The 17,677-nt window shown below is 44.3% G+C and overlaps 1 protein-coding gene across 1 annotated transcript in view; it reads right to left on the bottom strand.

The window, feature by feature from the left end:
- Positions 1–17,677, bottom strand: part of cnot3b (CCR4-NOT transcription complex, subunit 3b) — a 37,263-nt gene continuing 19,586 nt past the window's right edge. Inside the window, exons 12-19 of the mRNA XM_063185900.1 lie at positions 15,580–16,627; positions 14,407–14,512; positions 13,662–13,788; positions 12,261–12,351; positions 11,392–11,593; positions 4,583–4,715; positions 4,168–4,293; positions 1–1,778 (exon numbers count right to left, since the gene is read on the bottom strand). Coding sequence (XP_063041970.1) covers positions 1,680–1,778; positions 4,168–4,293; positions 4,583–4,715; positions 11,392–11,593; positions 12,261–12,351; positions 13,662–13,788; positions 14,407–14,512; positions 15,580–16,627 — 1,932 coding nt within the window. The 3' untranslated portion in view covers positions 1–1,679. The remainder of the gene's footprint in view (positions 1,779–4,167; positions 4,294–4,582; positions 4,716–11,391; positions 11,594–12,260; positions 12,352–13,661; positions 13,789–14,406; positions 14,513–15,579; positions 16,628–17,677) is intronic.

Below are 17,677 nucleotides of genomic sequence, written 5' to 3' on the forward strand. Positions count from 1 at the left end.
ACAGTGTGCGGATTTCTTTTCTTCCTCCAACTACATTCTCCCATTCTTTTATGTTCCTCTGTGTTGCCCCACCTACAGTACATGAAAAAAACTTTAAAAGGAGAACTGCACTATTTTGAACATTAAGCCCCTTTTCTGAGTGGTCTGCAATTGTCATGTTTTAAGAACAGATTTGGATATGCCCATAGACGGCCATTCTAAAGCTGGTTGAGACAAAATCCAAATTAGCCAAATAACCGAGACTGCAGCAAACATGAAATAAACGGTGAGGGGGACACTGAAAAAAAAATTGCGAACAACTCAGAAAATGGCCTTAATGCTCAAAATAGTGCAGTTGTCCTTTAAGGTTCCCCCGCAGTCAACCAGTGCAGAGCGACTTTTGTAGTTTGACTTGCACCCAGTGTATAAACCATAGTGGTCCCGTCATGCTTCTCTACATGGGCATAATCAGGTCCCTAAGGCTGCTTTATAATATCCTAACTCCCGTCCTCCCTTGCATACTTGTGGTCTCACTGACGACAGAAATGTATTTCAATCTCTCGCAAAAGTGCAATTCTGAGGTCCTTTTCTCATTTGCAATCATGATGGTGAATGAAGAATAGTTCCCCAAAAGTTGTTGTGGCTAGGCTGACAGCGGGGAAAGTTGATCGTTTTCTCCACGGAGGCGGGACGTCAGCGCAACGCGAGGCTACAAGCACAGGTCGAGGACGGGAGTTCGCATATGGGAAAGAGCCCTAAGTGTTTGGCCAGGGGACTCCATTCTTCCCACAACCCCTTGGTTCTTCCGCCTTTGCACATTCCTGACTTGACTGAGTTCCGACTCAAGAACCGTTCCAATCCCGTGGCACAAGAGGGAGAGGCAGCCAAACAGAGCACCTGGCAAAAAGCTTCACCTCTTCAGTTGCTGGAAGGTTTTCTGAGTCTGTCCACCATGTTTGGCCAGCTGCAAAGTGTGAATGAGAGCTGGTGGTCATCGCTCGGTTGTCAGTTTGGTTGCTGTCAGTTAACAGAGGTGTCAATCACAGGTCCAGAAAGTGAAGTGCCCACCACAACATATAATCCACAAGCTCTGAATCAGCTCATCATTAGGGTCATAGTGTCAACATAGGTAGGTAGAGCAGTTAGTCAGTGAGGTCACCAGTGCGTTGGAAGGAAATAGTCACATTTTCCCCCTTTCTGAAGCTGGAATTGACACCTCTGTCAGTAAGTGAGATGTCAGCTGGAGTATGGTCTGCATGTAACTGTAGGTGTTTGTGTGGTCAGTGTGTGTGTGTTGGAGCTGCAGTTCTGGACATTTTGGACCCATTGTCTTTGGTTCTTATTTGCTTTCGAATACATGACTCAGTTTGGGGTGGGGTTCGTTGCAGGATGTGTAGTTGAGACAGTACCTTCAACCAATAAAGGCCACAATGTTGAAGGCTCTGTACCCATCATTCACAAGGCCTAACTGGACAAGAAGAGGTCAGAAGGGCAGCAAATCGATTGTAGTCGTTACATTGAATGGGTGGGGCTTGTTCAGAAAAGTGGGAGGGGTTTCCATGGGCTGCTCCCTACTTTGCTAATCAGCCAACCACTTCCCAGTGCACATTAGAACTCTGTTACGTCCAGGAATGTTGCCAGTATTCCGAAATCCCACCTCAGTTCTCTTTCGGTCTCTCTGCCTACCGCTCCAATGGTAGTCACTGCAGGTCCCGATCTTCCAGGTATCTGTACTCAAACGTGAAGCCCTCCTTTTTCCTTTGGCCCCATTTCTCATAGTCGAAATAAATATATGTGCCCTGGAAAAAAAAGACAAAGGGACACCATGTTATGGGGGGAGTGTGTGTGTGTATAAGTGAGATACTAGGGGAGAACAGGCTTGAATTGGTGAAAGGCAACAAAAATAGGAATCTGAAAGAAAAATACAAATGCAACAGAAGACGTGCCGCAAGCAGTTCAGGCTCATTTTTTTGTTTGTTTAACAGACAATCAGTAACACCTCAAGACAGTGAGAATACAGTTATAGCAAATATATTATATTAAATTAGAGATACACCAGGTTTTTCACAGGATCCGGTTCCGGTAGGATCTTAAAGGATAGTTCCGGCGTAAAATGAAAGTTTCACCATCGCTTTCCCATGCCACATAATGTATCTAATGATGAGCCATTCCGGGCAATGCCGCGCCGTTATAGAGTTAGCTTATTTTAAGCTTTTTGGTGAAAAACGCAGCCAACGCATCACGGCGGGGCCAATTATAAACCTATTCTTTTCTGATGTTTCCCCGCTATAAACAACTTCAAAAACGCTACACACTTCATCACAAAGGTCTCGTCAATCAAACCGAGGCACAGGGAATGTCATCGGACCACACAATCTTTCACTGGCCAGTGTTTTCAGAGGTGTCTCACTGTTGCAACTCTCTGACCCGGATGCAGGCTACTCAATCAGGTGGCTAGGTAGGCTAAACATGGTCCGCGGTTCGCACCGGCTACGACCGTAAAATGAAAAGCTGGAACCCCGACCGTTTTCACCGACTGCCACTGTCTAAACCAGCCATATTACGGGAATGGCTAATAGCATTAGAAGTGGACGAAACTGGCGTAAAAACCCGGAGGGATCGCTACTACCGTGTGTGCAGGCAGCAGATTTGAAGAGTTGCATGGAGAGTACAGGTAGGCAGACTACTAAAGTAATTGCAACACGGTATAATATAACATGGATTCAGCTTTGTAATAACACACCACTGGTGGTGTACTTACATCTGTAAGAGTACTTCTAGTACGACTTTATAAATTCCTCCAGCCCTCCTCCGTTGCGTAATGGTCCTTCTGACCTCGCGCGCCCTGGCATCCGGGTCAGAGAGTTGCAACAGTGAGACACCTCTGAAAACACTGGCCAGTGAAAGATTGTGTGGTCCGATGACATTCTCTGTGCCTCGGTTTGATTGACGAGACCTTTGTGATGAAGTGTGTAGCGTTTTTGAAGTTGTTTATAGCGGGGAAACATCAGAAAAGAATAGGTTTATAATTGGCCCCGCCGTGATGCGTTGGCTGCGTTTTTCACCAAAAAGCTTAAAATTAGCTAACTCCATAACGGCGCGGCATTGCCCGGAATGGCTCATCATTAGATACATTATGTGGCATGGGAAAGCGATGGTGAAACTTTCATTTTACGCCGGAACTATCCTTTAAGCAGTGGATCCGGTATCCGGCAGTTACCTAAAAATCAGGATCTGGTGCATTTCTAGTTTTTACGTAGCCTAGGCTTTTCAGTCAGTCTTTCACATCCCCAATCGCTGCATGGAGTGAACACCCTTTGGAAGTGGCCGTTGCAGGCAGTGTGGCAGTAAGCCAATGAGTCTAAAAAATAGTTTGAGCCAACGTATTAAAAAGGGCCCACGTGTGCGAGTAGGCTATGCATTTCAACCCTTTTCGTAGGATCCGGTATCCGGTTCCGGAACGGGCAGGATCTTGAGAACCGGCAGTGGATCCGGTATCCGGCAGGATCCTAAAAATCAGGATCCGGTGCAGCTCTATAATAAATTCTATATTTCTTAAATTCTCTCTAGAGATACTGTAAAAAAGAATCTGGAACAATACATGCTACTTGTTTGTAGATTCTGAATATAGGTTGGCCATGATGGTTTTGAAAGTCTGTTAGCTTTCAACCCGGACCATCTAGACAACAGAGTCATTTTATTCAACCCACAAGATCACATTTGAAATGATTTACTGATGAAATTTGTTGTGGGCCCAGGCTAATGAATCAGCCCACACTCATATGGAGCACAATATAAACAGGCACATTTGAAATACCACATATGGTGGGAAAGAGTGTGTGTGTGTGTGTATGAAATATAACGATGAGTAAGTGCCTGTACGCACAATTTTAGTCCATTAACAAAAAAATCTGAGTTCAGCCCGCGACTTTGTTCCAGATTTTGACCCTCAGTCCATTTGAGTTTGACACCCCTGGCCCCACCATGGCTCAAATGGTAGGGCACTATACTGTCAGGCTTGGTTTGATTCCGGCTGGAGGTCCCGATCCTCCCCCTTCTCTCTCTCCCACTCGCTTCCTGTCACCATCTCTAACTGTCCTGTCAAATAAAGGTATAAAAAACACCCCAAAAACATTGTTTTTAAAAAAGAAAAGAAAAAAGTGTTTGGCAGCCCTTCTTTAGCCCCACCTGTTCAAACTCGTCTGTGATGGTCTTTGGCTCCTCGTGCCTCTGGAACCACATCATGTACTTGGTGTGGAACCTCCAGGACTGCTTCTTCAAGGCCTTGGCTGCCAAATACTGGGCTTTTGTGCCCTGCGAAGACATACACATCTTTTGTATTTTAGTATTTTTCTAATTACATCTTAAGTGGATGCAGATCACACACTGATGCAGTAAACCTGTCAAGGGACAAAAGACGGAAATTAGCCTCTTGGCTACAATCTTGTATATTTAGCATTTTTGTTTAAATGCTGGCAAAATATGCCGTCCCTTTCTTAAATTAATAAACTTGTAAACTTGTAAAACTAAAAAAAACATTATCTCTGTCGCTCTCGCTCTCACACACGCACGCACGTACTCAGGTTGTCATAAAAGCCCAAACCTCCAAGTAGTAGAAGATGAAGAAGAGCGTCTCCGTGGAGAGCCTCTGGTAGAACTCCACGCTGTCGGAGTGGGGAGGGGGCACCTGGTGGTGGAAGGGCAGCGTGGGACAGGGGTTCCTCATCAGGTACTGCCTATGGAGACAACAGCAACAACCACAAACATTATCATTAAGGGCCGTACACACACATCGCTGCTATTTACTAGCTTCTCGCTTGCTCGCCTACTCGCTTCTCTTTCATGGAACGTTCGCTGAAAGTTCCCGCGGATTTAACTGCCAATGAACAGGCGAGAAGTACCGAACTCTGCCTTCCAATTGGTTACTCGCTTAGTCGCCCCGCTCGAAGATAAAATATTTTCAACTCGGGATCCGCCCACATCGCATCGCTTGTAAAGTAATCGCCTACTCGCCTGCTAGTCTCGCTGGAACACATTGACATTCTATTGAGTTCATTCGCTGAGCGAGGAACTAGCAGCGACATGTGTGTAAGGCCCTTTAGTCTTTCCTGTCACCCAGAGTCATTCCAGTCACCCATAGCCTACTTGTAGGAGGAGGCACTAAGGGCACCTTCAGGCCGGTGTCCATTCCCGCACAGTTCTTAGCGTTCGCGAACCGAAAAGTTGGTTCGCAATGCGAACCACAAAATACTTGTTTTTTCTCTGCGAACCGTGACAACAGCATGGCTGTCAGCAGGTTTATCCGGGTAACACAGTCACGTGTGCACTTTAGTGGCGAATGTAATTGGTGTGGGCACCGGCACCAGCCACGTTGTGGTGGGCCTGGAAACCACCGAAATGCGGTACTGCCAATGGAGACATCAAAAAATAGTGGTAGTGGTAAATTATCTAATAAAAGAGCATTAAGTCCTCATTCCCAGCATTAAGACACCTGTGATCTATCAATTAGTAGGTTTACCACGTCCTGTGGGTTAACTTAGCCAGGTTTATCACTTGACAATATCATACCACCCAATGGAGACACAACGACAACAAACACAACAGTATCCCTCATTACAGACATCCGTCCTCCTGAGAGACACTTAAAAAAAAAACTGGGCATCCGCAAGAGGCACTGCCTGTTGGCACACACAACAAGCAGAAAACATTACAGTCGACGACCGGCTAGGAGGTAGTCCTCGAACCAGGGATTCCTCAGGAGAGAATGTCTGAGACGGACGAAAACAACAAACTGGAGACTTCAATCATTACAGTAGAACACCAAGCTCATGCTTTTATCCAGAGCGCCATACAGTCATTTCAGGGACAGTCCCCCTGAAGGACTTAGGTTACTGCCTACTTGTTCAGGGTACCAGAGAACATTAGACATTTATGGTCCTACTCTTCCTGTTAGGGCTGCACAATTAATCGAAAAATAATCAAAATCGTGATATAATAGTGAAATCGAACTTATGATTTTAATCGTGATTTAATCGTGGCAATAGTGACCTACTTTTGAGAGCGTCCTTGAAGCCAGAACATACTGACAGGCTGGTGTTTCTGGCCAGAAATCTGTCCACTTAAGTTTCATGCTATTGCCTTTACATAATTATTACAATTCATTTTATTTTGCTCATCCCATATGTAATTCATTCTTGGTTATATTTCATCTTGCTATAATTTTCAAAAAAATCTGCAAAAAATCAATAATTGTGATTAATAATCATGATTATGATTTTGACCAAAATAATTGTGATTATGATTTTTTCCATAATCGTGCAGCCCTACTTCCTGTTATGGGATTCAAACTTGTGACCTTATGATTTAATAATAAAATGTTCTATTCCAAACAATCCTTGATCTACAACGCTTTCAACTTTAAACTTGCCTGGACACAACCTCCAGATGTTATACTAGTGTGACTAGGCCTTCCTTTTCCCACATTATGTCTTTGTAGGCTACGAATGCATACTTAAGTACATGCCACAACCACTGTACAACTAGGTAACACAACATTGAAACGCCATACAAAAAAAATGGATGTTATCCCAGATGGATATCACACACAGTCCCTGTGTGTCCCTCATTCTGCCTCATCCACTCATCCCGTAGAATAATAAAAACCTCAATGGTTGTGTTGTGTTTCGTTTACACAGAACTGCTGGGTGTGTCTAGGGATGAGGAGAGTGTGTGAAATGGATGGGCTGGGATGAAATCGCCGCTTGTGAGCTTGTCAAGCAGTCAACCCACATCTTCATCTCTGGGACAAACGAATCCAAGCGCAGGGATCCCCAGGGACCACAGGACCTACATCCAAAAATCCTTCACACAGACTATTTTTACCCCAGAAACCAATTTCACAAACATATGCAAACACTGACTTGCACCGTCAGGCAATGATCTGTGTGTTGCGAGGCACAGATACGAATCAAGCAAAGATAAATTTGATACTCTAAACAACGACGCTTCCAATCAGACCCATCTAAGCGACAATGTTTTTTTTTTCTTTAAGTATTTTTTGGGGGCTTTTCAGCCTTTATTGGTTTTTGTGAGACAGTATGGTGAAGGAGAGACAGGAAGTGAGCTGGGAGAGAGAGACAGGGAAGGACCGGCAAAGGACCCGGACCGGGAATCGAACCCGGGTCGGCCGAGTGGTAAACGTGTGCCCTACCATATCTGGCACTGTAGGGTCAATGCCATATCTTTTTTAAGTCAACCAATTCCGTCAGAGTGAACCAGAACACCACTTGACGACTGACTTGCATGGTAGCTAATGTCATCAGATGTCCCTCACTGATTCTAGAGAAAGTGGCTAAAACAGGTTGTAATGTTGACAGAAAAAAACAAAGTGAATTACAAAATTATATGGTATATCCTTGTTGACTAAGGTCTTGGCTTTTCAGAAATGCACAAGGCCAATCTCCCCATTTTGTATTTTTTTCAGAAATCAGGCTTTTCTCTGATCACACCTTGTTTTTTGTCAACACCGTCAGACACAATTAAAAGTAATTAAAATTGTATTGATTTGGTTGCATATGTATCTGGAGTTTTTAAGTGATTATGTGTATTTTTTGGTTCACACATATGCCTTTAAATGTTGGAAATTCACTTTTGTTCTATTTTAATACTGTTTCATGTGTTCTAATTTTAAAATATGTACCGTCATACGATGCTTACTTAATGCCTAAATAGAACAAACATTTTTTTTTGTAATTTCACAAATATTCCTGTAGGCTTAAATTGGCTATTACTTTGATAATTCAACAACTCCAATTTTTCATAAGATGGGCTCTTTCTTGTTTTGTCAACAGCGGCAGACAGAATTAGAAGTAAAAACATATGTTTACTGTATTAAAGTGAATTACTTTAACAATTCAACATAACTGTAGATACTTATTGTATGCATATTCCTAAAACATGTCAAAAACATGTGAAACATGTGTTTTTTTGGTGAACTCCATCAGATGTCACCACCGTCAGGTTTTCTGACAAAAAAAACCTCCAAATGCATCTCAGTGGTGGCTAGAGTATCATTTTGGATCACAATTATTACTAACATGCCTAGTAATGTTTCATTAACCAGCACAATTTAGTAAAATATGGAACAAGATGATGAGCGGAACAAAATCTGACGGTGGTGACATCTGACGGTGTGAGACAAAAAAACACTCTTTTACATATTATGCATTGTTTGTTCACATTAGCCATTTCATTTTCGCTCTGTTTCTTGGGTGCTTCATACCCTTTCTGAGAAAGTATATATTAAGTAAGGGTTAACGTTCGGCGAGAAGGTCGCTACCGTGGAATAGCAGCACGACAGAGAGAATCTTTAGACCCCGACGCGGCGCGGAGGGGTCTTGTTCTCTCTGAAGTGCTGCTATTCCACAAAGCGACCGACTCGCCGAAAGTTAACCCGCTTATTATATGGATATACTTAAATGATTCACACATGGCGGGGACATTTCTTTAGGCCTATTTAATGTGAGGTCTTGCCTATTATAGTTTTTAATGTCAAAAGATTGTTGCTGCGCAAAACAAAACAGTGCCGTTGTGGAACACCGCTAACAGCTAGGTAGCCAGGACAACAGGTGTTGTCTATCACAGCAGCTGATTAGAGTCTTGTTGAAAAGTCGCTTTAGCAGTGAAAAGTCTTGTTGCCATTGACAGCGGTCTGTTATAGACCAACCCGTCCGTTATCGAAAAATAACAGACGTGCGAACGTTGGGGAGCCCCGTTGAAATGAATGGAGCATTCGACTGATGACGTCACAACCAGTGTTAATTTTGTCATCCATTTTTCAGTTTAGTCTTAGTCTTAGTCTTGTGTCGAAGTCCATTCTTAGTCTTAGTCGCTTTTAGTCTTTCAAAAATCATTTTTGTTTAGTTATTATTTAGTCGACTAAAAGTCCTCAACATTTTTGTCTAGTTCTAGTCTTTCACAAATAATTTTTATTTAGTCATTATTTAGTCGACTAAAAGTCCTCAACATTTTTGTCTAGTTTTAGTCTAAACATTTTAGTCTTTAGTTTAAGTCACAATACAATAAAACACAGGGCCTTTAGAAATGCACTAAGACTTAATTATTGTCATTCTGGTAATAGCAAATGTAAAAGGACACTATGTAGACTTATGTGCCAATGTCAGGCCTGTCTCTAAATCTAACCTAGCTAAGCTTTTGGTGAGAATGTTTTTAATCCCACTGTGCCAGCAGTCAATAGTGCATACAAATGTGAATATGTCGCTGGTGCTACATATTCGTAAAGGGATTTTTGTTTTGTTTGAGAAGCTTCTCCCCCAATATTCGTTAGGGTCAGTCTGCTAAAAGTTACATTCAGGATTTTCTGACAGTGGGGTGCGAAAGTGGTCCAGAGCATTCATTTACTAATGACTCAAATAAGTATCGGTGGATGGATTCAGCTGTAATTAATCATTTTTAATCCCATAGTGTCCCTTTAAAGGTTGATTACCAATTAACAATTAATTTATAGGTTTTAGTTGTGGTTGTACCAATTTATGTCTGAGTCCCCAAAAAAGTCTACGTCTTAGTCGTTTTTAGTCTTTCACAAATCATTTTAGTTAGTCAGAATTTAGTCGACTAAAAGTTAGTTCTTCGTCTTAGTCGCTTTTAGTCTTTCACAAATCATTTTTGTTTAGTCATTATTTAGTCGACTAAAAGTCCTCAACATTTTAGTCTCGTTTTAGTCTTTCACAGATCATTTTTGTTAGTCAGAATTTAGTCAATTAAACTCTCAAAAGGTTAGTCGACTAATATATTTAGTCTTAGTCTAGTCGACAAAATTAACACTGGTCACAACCATATAATAATTAACATTAATGTAATATAATACTATTAAAACATCCGACGGTTTATGGTTGGGACAGTACCAGTGTCCAAACAAATTAACAAATTGAGGACAAAATAGTAAACTTACAGGAGCTTCAGTGATGGTGAAGTATGCAGTAGACCTAAAGGTTTGAAAAGGGGTCCTCAGTAATGAAAATGACCTTGTGCATACCTGATTTTATTGTCTTTTAGAAAAAATCTGACGGTGGTGACCAATATGCTGGACACATTTTGAGCAATCAGAAAATAATAGTAAATATTGTTTTACATGCACTATGTGCACATCTGTAGAACCACTTTAATATGGTCTTCCACATCATGGTGATATTGTTCAATTCTGTTAGTGATTTTTGTATTTTAAGTCAATTGAAATGATGATGCCAGTCCTTGGGACAGGCGTTTTTACAGGGTGTGGACAGGTTTATAGCCATGAAAAGTAATAAAATTACACTTAAATATTTCAAACAACTGTGTATTTTTGTAACAGACCCCTTGGCCATTACCTGGATTCATTTTGTTCGTGAAAATTTAGTTGATTTTCAACAGAATTAGCATTTTACTGCTGGGACATGTTTTTGCCAAACTTTCAAGAATCAGTGCCCTATTTTTTAAATAGTTTTCCTTTGAGGTAAATCTACAGGGTGCAATAACAATTTGTCACAAAAATCTTTCATCCCAAAACTTACTTCGTACAGTTATACCCATTTTAGGGGTGCAAAGGGTACTCAAAAGTTCCTTTCACTGATGAAGTTAATGTGAAGTTAAGTTAATGACAGTGTCTGGTTAAGTGTAATGTAATACCGAGTACTGTGATATATGGTAATAGGGCTGGGCGATATAACGTTAAAAAAAAAATGTGATAACGGTTTTCACGTTTTTTTTACGTTTTTATTCCAAAAAAAGGGACTAAAATAGAAAGGGAGATTAATTTAAATTCAGGATTTTATCTCATTTTTAAATTTATTTTCAGCCTTTTCTTCAGAAACATTGAGATGTGGGGGGAAATCGCCGCTTATAAAAAAACCCAAAACCGTGCAGAGAACCGTGATCTCAATTTTCATCAAGAAAACCTTGATACCATTTTTTGCCCAGCCCTTTATGGTAATATGATGTTTCGTCACAATGAAAAGAATGAATGTACTACCTTGTGTAGTGTGAGGTAGTATGTTATTACTTCAACTGTGTTAAAAATAAATAAAAGACTAATGATGATTTGAGTCATCTGAACCTCTCCGAGTCGGAGGGATGGCAGGTGTACCCAGGCCGCCTCCTGCATGGCATGTGTGTGTGTGTGTGTGTGTGTGTGTGTGTGTGTGTGTGTGTGTGTGTGTGTGTGTGTGTGTGCGTGCGTGCGTGCGTGCGTGCGTGCGTGCGTGCGTGCACGTGTGCGGTGTGTACCTGATCCTCTCTGAATCGGACGGATGTGGCATGTGTGCCCAGGCCGCCTCCTGCATGGCATGCGTGTGTGTGTGTGTGTGTGTGTGTGTGTGTGTGCGCGTGCGTGCGTGCGTGCACGTGTGCGGTGTGTACCTGATCCTCTCTGAATCGGACGGATGTGGCATGTGTGCCCAGGCCGCCTCCTGCATGGCCTGCTGGTAGAGCTGCTCTTTGGAGAGGGGCAGAGGGCCCAGCGGGCAGCCGCCCAGCGAGGGGGGCACGCTCACCTCCGACACCAACGGCTGCTGGGGGCCGCCGGGGGCACCGGGAGGCGCTGTAGAGTTGGGGAACAAGTCTAGGGGGAGAGGGAGGGCAGACAACCAAACAACATGAAGACTGTGTATGTGTATGTTTTGTGTGCACACATGGGTGTTTATGTGTGTCTGAATATTGTGAGTATTGTACAGTGATAAGAATATTGTGTTTATGTGTGTAAGTAATGTAATGTGTGTGCATGCAGTGCGTGTGTGTGCGTGCGGTGCGTGTGTGTGTGTCTGCGTGCTTTCACCTGTCTGTACACGTGTGTGTGCACGTGTTTGTGTGTACTTTCGTATTGCACGGATAGCATTGCACATGTGTGTAAGGAGTATGGTGAGTAATTATAATTGGATGTGGTAGAAGAGAAACGAGAGTAGAAGACAAGAGAGTAGAGTAGAAGACAAGAGAAGAGAAGAAAAGAGAGTAGAAGAGAAGAGAAAAGAGCAGAGAAGAGCGTAGAAGAAAAGACAGTAGAAGAGAAGAGAAGAGAAGAGAAGAGAAGAGAAGAGAAGACAGGACAAGACAAGACAAGACAAGAGAAGAGAAGAGAAGAGAAGAGAAGAGAAGAGAAGAGAAGAGAAGAGAGGAGTAGAGAAGAGAAGAGAAGAGAAGAGAAGAGAAGAGAAGAGAAGAGAAGAGAAGAGAAGAGAAGAGAAGAGAAGAGGAGAGGGGAGTAGAGAGGAGAGGAGTAGAGAGGAGCATACCCCCAGGGAGGTGCAAGCTGGCCATGTCGCCCTCCAGGCTGGAGCCCAGAGCTGCCCTCTCCGCCATGGACTTGAGAGAACTCAGAGGTTCCTGTGAGGACAGAACACACAGTCAGCACAGGAGCCAGTCAGTGAGCAGGTGTGTGGAGTGTGTGCATGTGTGTGCATGTGCGCATGCGTTTTCCATGTGTGACCATGTGCAAATGTGTGTGTGTGTGTGTGTGTGGTTCCCAAGTGTGTTCATGTGAAGGTCTGCATGTGTGCGTGAGTGTGTTTAAAAGTGAGTGTCTGTGTGTGTGGTGCGCACATGTGTCCAGTTGGATGTGTGTGTTCCCATGCGTGTGCGCGTCTGTGTGCGCGTCCGTGCATGCGTGTGTGTAAAAGTGTGTGTGTGTGTGTAAATGTAGGGTCTGTGTGTGTGTGTGTGTGTGTGTGTGTGTGTGTGTGTGTGTGTGTGTGTGTGTGTGTGTGTGTGTGTGTGAATGCGCGCACATGTGTGTCTGCGTTCGTCTAACATGGTCATCAGAGGAGAACCGTAGAGCCGTCTCTGCCCGGCATGGTGTGTGTGTGTGTGTGTGTGTGTGTGTGTGTACGTGCCATAAAACTGTCTCTGCCCTCCATGGTGAGTGCGTGTCTGAATGAGTGAGTAAGTGCTTTGGCGTTACAGGAATACGTGAGTGTACTTCAGTGCTTCAGTTCCAGAACGCTTTCGACATTTAAACATCACAATGAAGAGACGTTGCCTGAGTCATCATTGAGGGACGATATAGTAAATAATTACAGTGTTGCCAGATTGGGCAGTTTCCCCCCCAAATTGGGCTGCTTATGGTCATTTGCGGGTTGATTTATGGCCACAGAAATCAATAGAATTCAATTCAAATTTGACGGGTCTTAGTGCCTCCAGGCGGTTTTTGAGCATTTTTTTGGTCTGAAAATCATTGGTCACATCTGGCAACCCTGATTAGTTACTCTGATATATAGGCAACAGTGGCAGTGGTTAATTTACAAAAAATGTTGACCAGCCTCAATAATCAGCTACCCAAAAGTAAATTATTATTTGTATGCCAACAACCTCATTTCTATCCTAGCAACATTTGACTTGTAATTTCTACCCCTGGAGGATGTGTGTTGCATTCATGGCCTCAATGGAAGAGTGAACGTGACGGGGAATGTTCCGGTATGCATGCACGCATGGGTGTATGCAAGCGTGTGTGTGTGTGTGTGTGTGTGTGTGTGTGTGTGTGTGTGTGTGTGTGTGTGTGTGTGTGTGTGTGTGTGTGTGCGTGTGTGTGTGTGTGTTATTCGTGTTTAAGTATGTGCCAGTGTGTGCCATCTTTGTGAGTGCATGTGCACTCCCTGTGATTATGTATGTGCCATCTGTGTGTGTGTGTGTGCGCGTACCTTAATGCCATCGTTAGCCTGAGTGTAGGAGTGGGGGCCGTTGAGAAGGCTGCCCCCTGCTGGCTTGGCCTCTGCATAGGAGGGGGAGGGGCAGGTGGCTGGGAACAGGTTGGACCCGCCATCCGTACTGTTCAACACAACACAGATGGATAACATGGCTAACATAGTATTCCAATTTCCAAATATAAAAAGCTGAGAGTTCGGAACAATTCAGCAAAAAAAAGTCTTAGATTATAGCTGTGGCAATCTCGATTGAGCAAATCTGCAGCTGTAGCAGCAGCAACAGCACCAGAGCTGATCTCTAAACAATACAATGCATCAGTCACATGGACAGCAAGGGAGGAAATAAAAATCGGCATGTATCGATGCATTGATCCTACGGCCAACGATCAAATCGAATCAGATCGTATCGTGGGGCATTCTTAAGTATCGAAAATAATCGAATCGCTGACCCCTCCCAAATGCCCTAGTTGTTAATTGTGCACTATAATAGAAGCGGAAAAGTAATTGGAAAAACATCTAATCGAATCGTATCGAATCGCATCATGGGCCATTCTTAGTTATTGAAAATAATCAAATCGCTGCCTTAAGAAATCGATATTGAATAGTATAGTCATGGAGGCTGTGATTTACACCCCTAATGGACAGATATTATGGAGACCAGTGACACTGAGCAACATGCATGTGAACTCCCCAATCACAACACCGCTACTCGGCCATTTCCATTGGTGAGCATTCTACTTACGGCTGATTGGCTGAAGAGCCCAAGGGTGTCGTCTGGCTGTTTTGTGATTGGCTGACACCATTAAGGGCGACATCCGATGTGCTTTCGGCTACCACGGCACTGTAACCTGTGTCATGAATAAAGAGACCAATGTGAGAATTCTGCCTCTCAGAGCCAATACTGTGTACAAAAATTGACAAATTCTTTTTCTTTTAACAAACAAATGTCCAGAAGAGATTTTGCATGACAAGTGATAACTCATGTTTATCCGCTTTGAAACAAATTAATTGCTGAGCTATGAATTGTAAATGAAGTAAAACTGCCACATTCAGTTGTGACACTATGACAGGGTGGGTAAAGGTTGTTTTGGGAGTAAGTCTGTCCAGCCAAGCATTCCTATCTTAGCATTTAAATAATGTAGCACAGTCTCTAGCTCTCTGCAAACAACTGTGCAAGTGCACTAATGGCTCTGTGTGAATATTTGCTGAAAAACTTTGACCGTCGGGCGTTGAAACAACTAATTCTTGTGCCCATTATGAACTGCAGTACCAGTACACAACTATGAACATGATGATGTCACAGGACAGAGGAAGTAAGAACAGACAGTCCAATGTAGCACACCCATGAGGGCACTTGGACCTTTGTGTATGATGATGACTGTATAATGGCTCCTAGCCATGCCTTCTACTCACACAAGGCGATCCCAGTCCAAACGTTTTTCTGTCATGTCCCTCCAATGGTGGAATAAGCTACCGGCTGCTACAACAGCCGGGTCACTAACTCTATTCACCTATAGTCTAATCATGGGTACTAACCTGCACTAACCTGTTTTTTAGGGGCTTTTATGCTTTTATTTGACAGGACGGTGTGAGATGGAGACAGGAAGCGAGTGGGACAGAGAGATCGGGAAATGACCCCGGACAGACTCGAACCAGGGTCCCTGTGGTAATGCAAGCCCAAATGTGGGGCACTTAGCGCGCTGCGCCACGGCGCCCCCAACCTGCACTACATTTCATAGGTCCTCCACTATTTTTCCGCTCTCTATTGGCTCTACATTACTTGTATACTGCTGTACTCTACACTGACCCCTCACTCTGTACTTGATTGAATGTCCTCCTTGTAAGTCACTTTGGTCAAAAGCATCTGTTAGATGTAATGTCATTTCATGTAATGAAATGTAATGTAATGACTCACTCGTGCTGCCGTTCTGCTTTTGGACACTAGGAGGCCTGCCAACCGCTGACAACGAGCTGCCCGAGTTCCCTCCAAGAGCCGGGGCCACACCTCCCGCCAGCGGGCTGGGGGCCACCAAGGGCAGTGTGGGGGGCCCCTGGGCACTCGTCGTCGTGGCGGATCCCGGGGCGAGGTTGAGTGAAGTCCCCAGGGTTGACGATGGGGCGGCCCCCAGCAGGCCTGTGGACGTGCTAGTGGTAGCAGTGGCCCCCGGTGCAGACCCGATCGGCCCAGGGAGAACGGCACCTGCAGGGCTGCCGTTGACATTGCTGGCTGCGCTGAGGCTGTTCATGCAGGTGTTAGCTGCCGCCGCCTGAGCGTATGGGGCGGGTAGAGGGAGCGGGAGGGGCAGGGGAAGGGGTGCAGGAGTGCTGGCTGTGGTGGTGGGGGTGGGTGTGGAGGTGGAGTTTGAGCCCCCCAGCAGACCTGACAGGCTGCTTAGGGACGCCGGCATCCCAGACAGCAGGAAAATGCTACTGCTGCTAGTGCTACTGCTGTTGTTGTTACTAAGACTTCCTGGAATGGAAGTCGGCCCCGCCCTCATTCCAGTGGAGCCTCCCACCGCAGCGATGGTGGGAGGAGTATGAGAGTTAGTGCTGCTGCTCGCGGTGGTGGGAGGGGAGGAGCTTGAGGAGGGTGGGTGTGGCAGCAGGCCTCCAGAGAAGGCGGGGCTACTCGAGGAGATGCTGTTGGTGGCAGAAGGTGCCGCAGAGAGGATGCAAGCGGCCATGCTGGCAGCGGAGTTGGCATTGGCGGCCATCTTGGATTGCTGGAGCTGCCCGTGGCCCTGCGTGGCCGAGCTGTAGCTCCCAGAGACGGAGACGGCTCCTCCCGTCGGCACGGTAACGCCAGTCACCGCGCTGGAGGCAGTCACCATGGATATCAGCGGGGAGGAGGAGGAAGAGATGGATGAGGAGGAGGAGGAGGAGTTTCCCAAGGAGTGTGATGAGGATGAGGAAGAGGACGAGGATGAGGAGGACAGTGAAGGATTCCCGTTCTTCACTGGCGACTGAAAAGGAAGTTGCAATGAATGTTAACTTGCAGTACATCACATCATACTTTACTTTACATTTGTGTGTATACAATATAGGTATACAATTACAATAATATGCATAATGTAATATGTTGCATATTACACATTAAAATTTCATAACTGATACTTTATCCAAAGTTTTCATTGAGTTATTTTGATACAGTGTGTTGGTTACAGTCCCTGGCGCAGTGTGGGGTGAAGTGGCTTGCTCAAAGGGGCTTGAATGGTACGGGGTTCCAACAGTTGTTGAGTGGGTGCACACATCAAATTAACTGTACAGGTACTACTAGACAATAGTAGTAAAGAGTAGGAAATGGTTGGTCTGATCAAAAAGTTGCATATTGCAATTAAATCAAGTTTATATTTCAAACACAGTGTGCAGACCACACATTTCCTACCATAGGACTTGAACCTGCAGCCATTCCTAGACTGTCTTCATAACCATTTGGCTACGAAATAAATAAATAGAAATAAATAAAGGATATTGTGAATGAAAACAGGAACTAAAGCAGACACATCCTGTCTGTCATAAACAAATGGCCCACTACAATGACTTGCTCTTCTTAGCCTTGAGATCCAGTTTCCCCACTTACAATAATGAAAAGAAGCATTTTGGCACAACTAGGCACAGGGACTAAACAATAGCAACCGCAAGACCATCATTTACCTTCCCAGCACACTGGATGACACGTAATACTTTTTGTTTTTTTTTAAATCGTCATCAGTGAAACATCCAAATAAATTACAAATTAAAAAGAGGACACCGGCTCCAACCATCATTTCCCATAAAGGCACATGTGATATTTACAATGAACCATTTGAATACATTAAAATGACAAAAAAGGTCTTCCGGGAACTTGGAGTTCAGACAGGGCGTCTCAAGTGTGGCGTTATCGCCGTGTTGGCAAAGGGTGAGATCCAATGGCGGAACAATTGCACACAGGGCCCCCTATACAGCTTGCCAAGCTCACAATAGGGCCCCCACCATCAACACGGGAGGGCCCTGTGCCCAGGGGCAAGTGCCCT

The sequence above is a fragment of the Engraulis encrasicolus genome, chromosome 20 (genome assembly GCF_034702125.1).
Source record: "Engraulis encrasicolus isolate BLACKSEA-1 chromosome 20, IST_EnEncr_1.0, whole genome shotgun sequence".
Taxonomy (NCBI): Eukaryota; Metazoa; Chordata; class Actinopteri; order Clupeiformes; family Engraulidae; genus Engraulis; species Engraulis encrasicolus.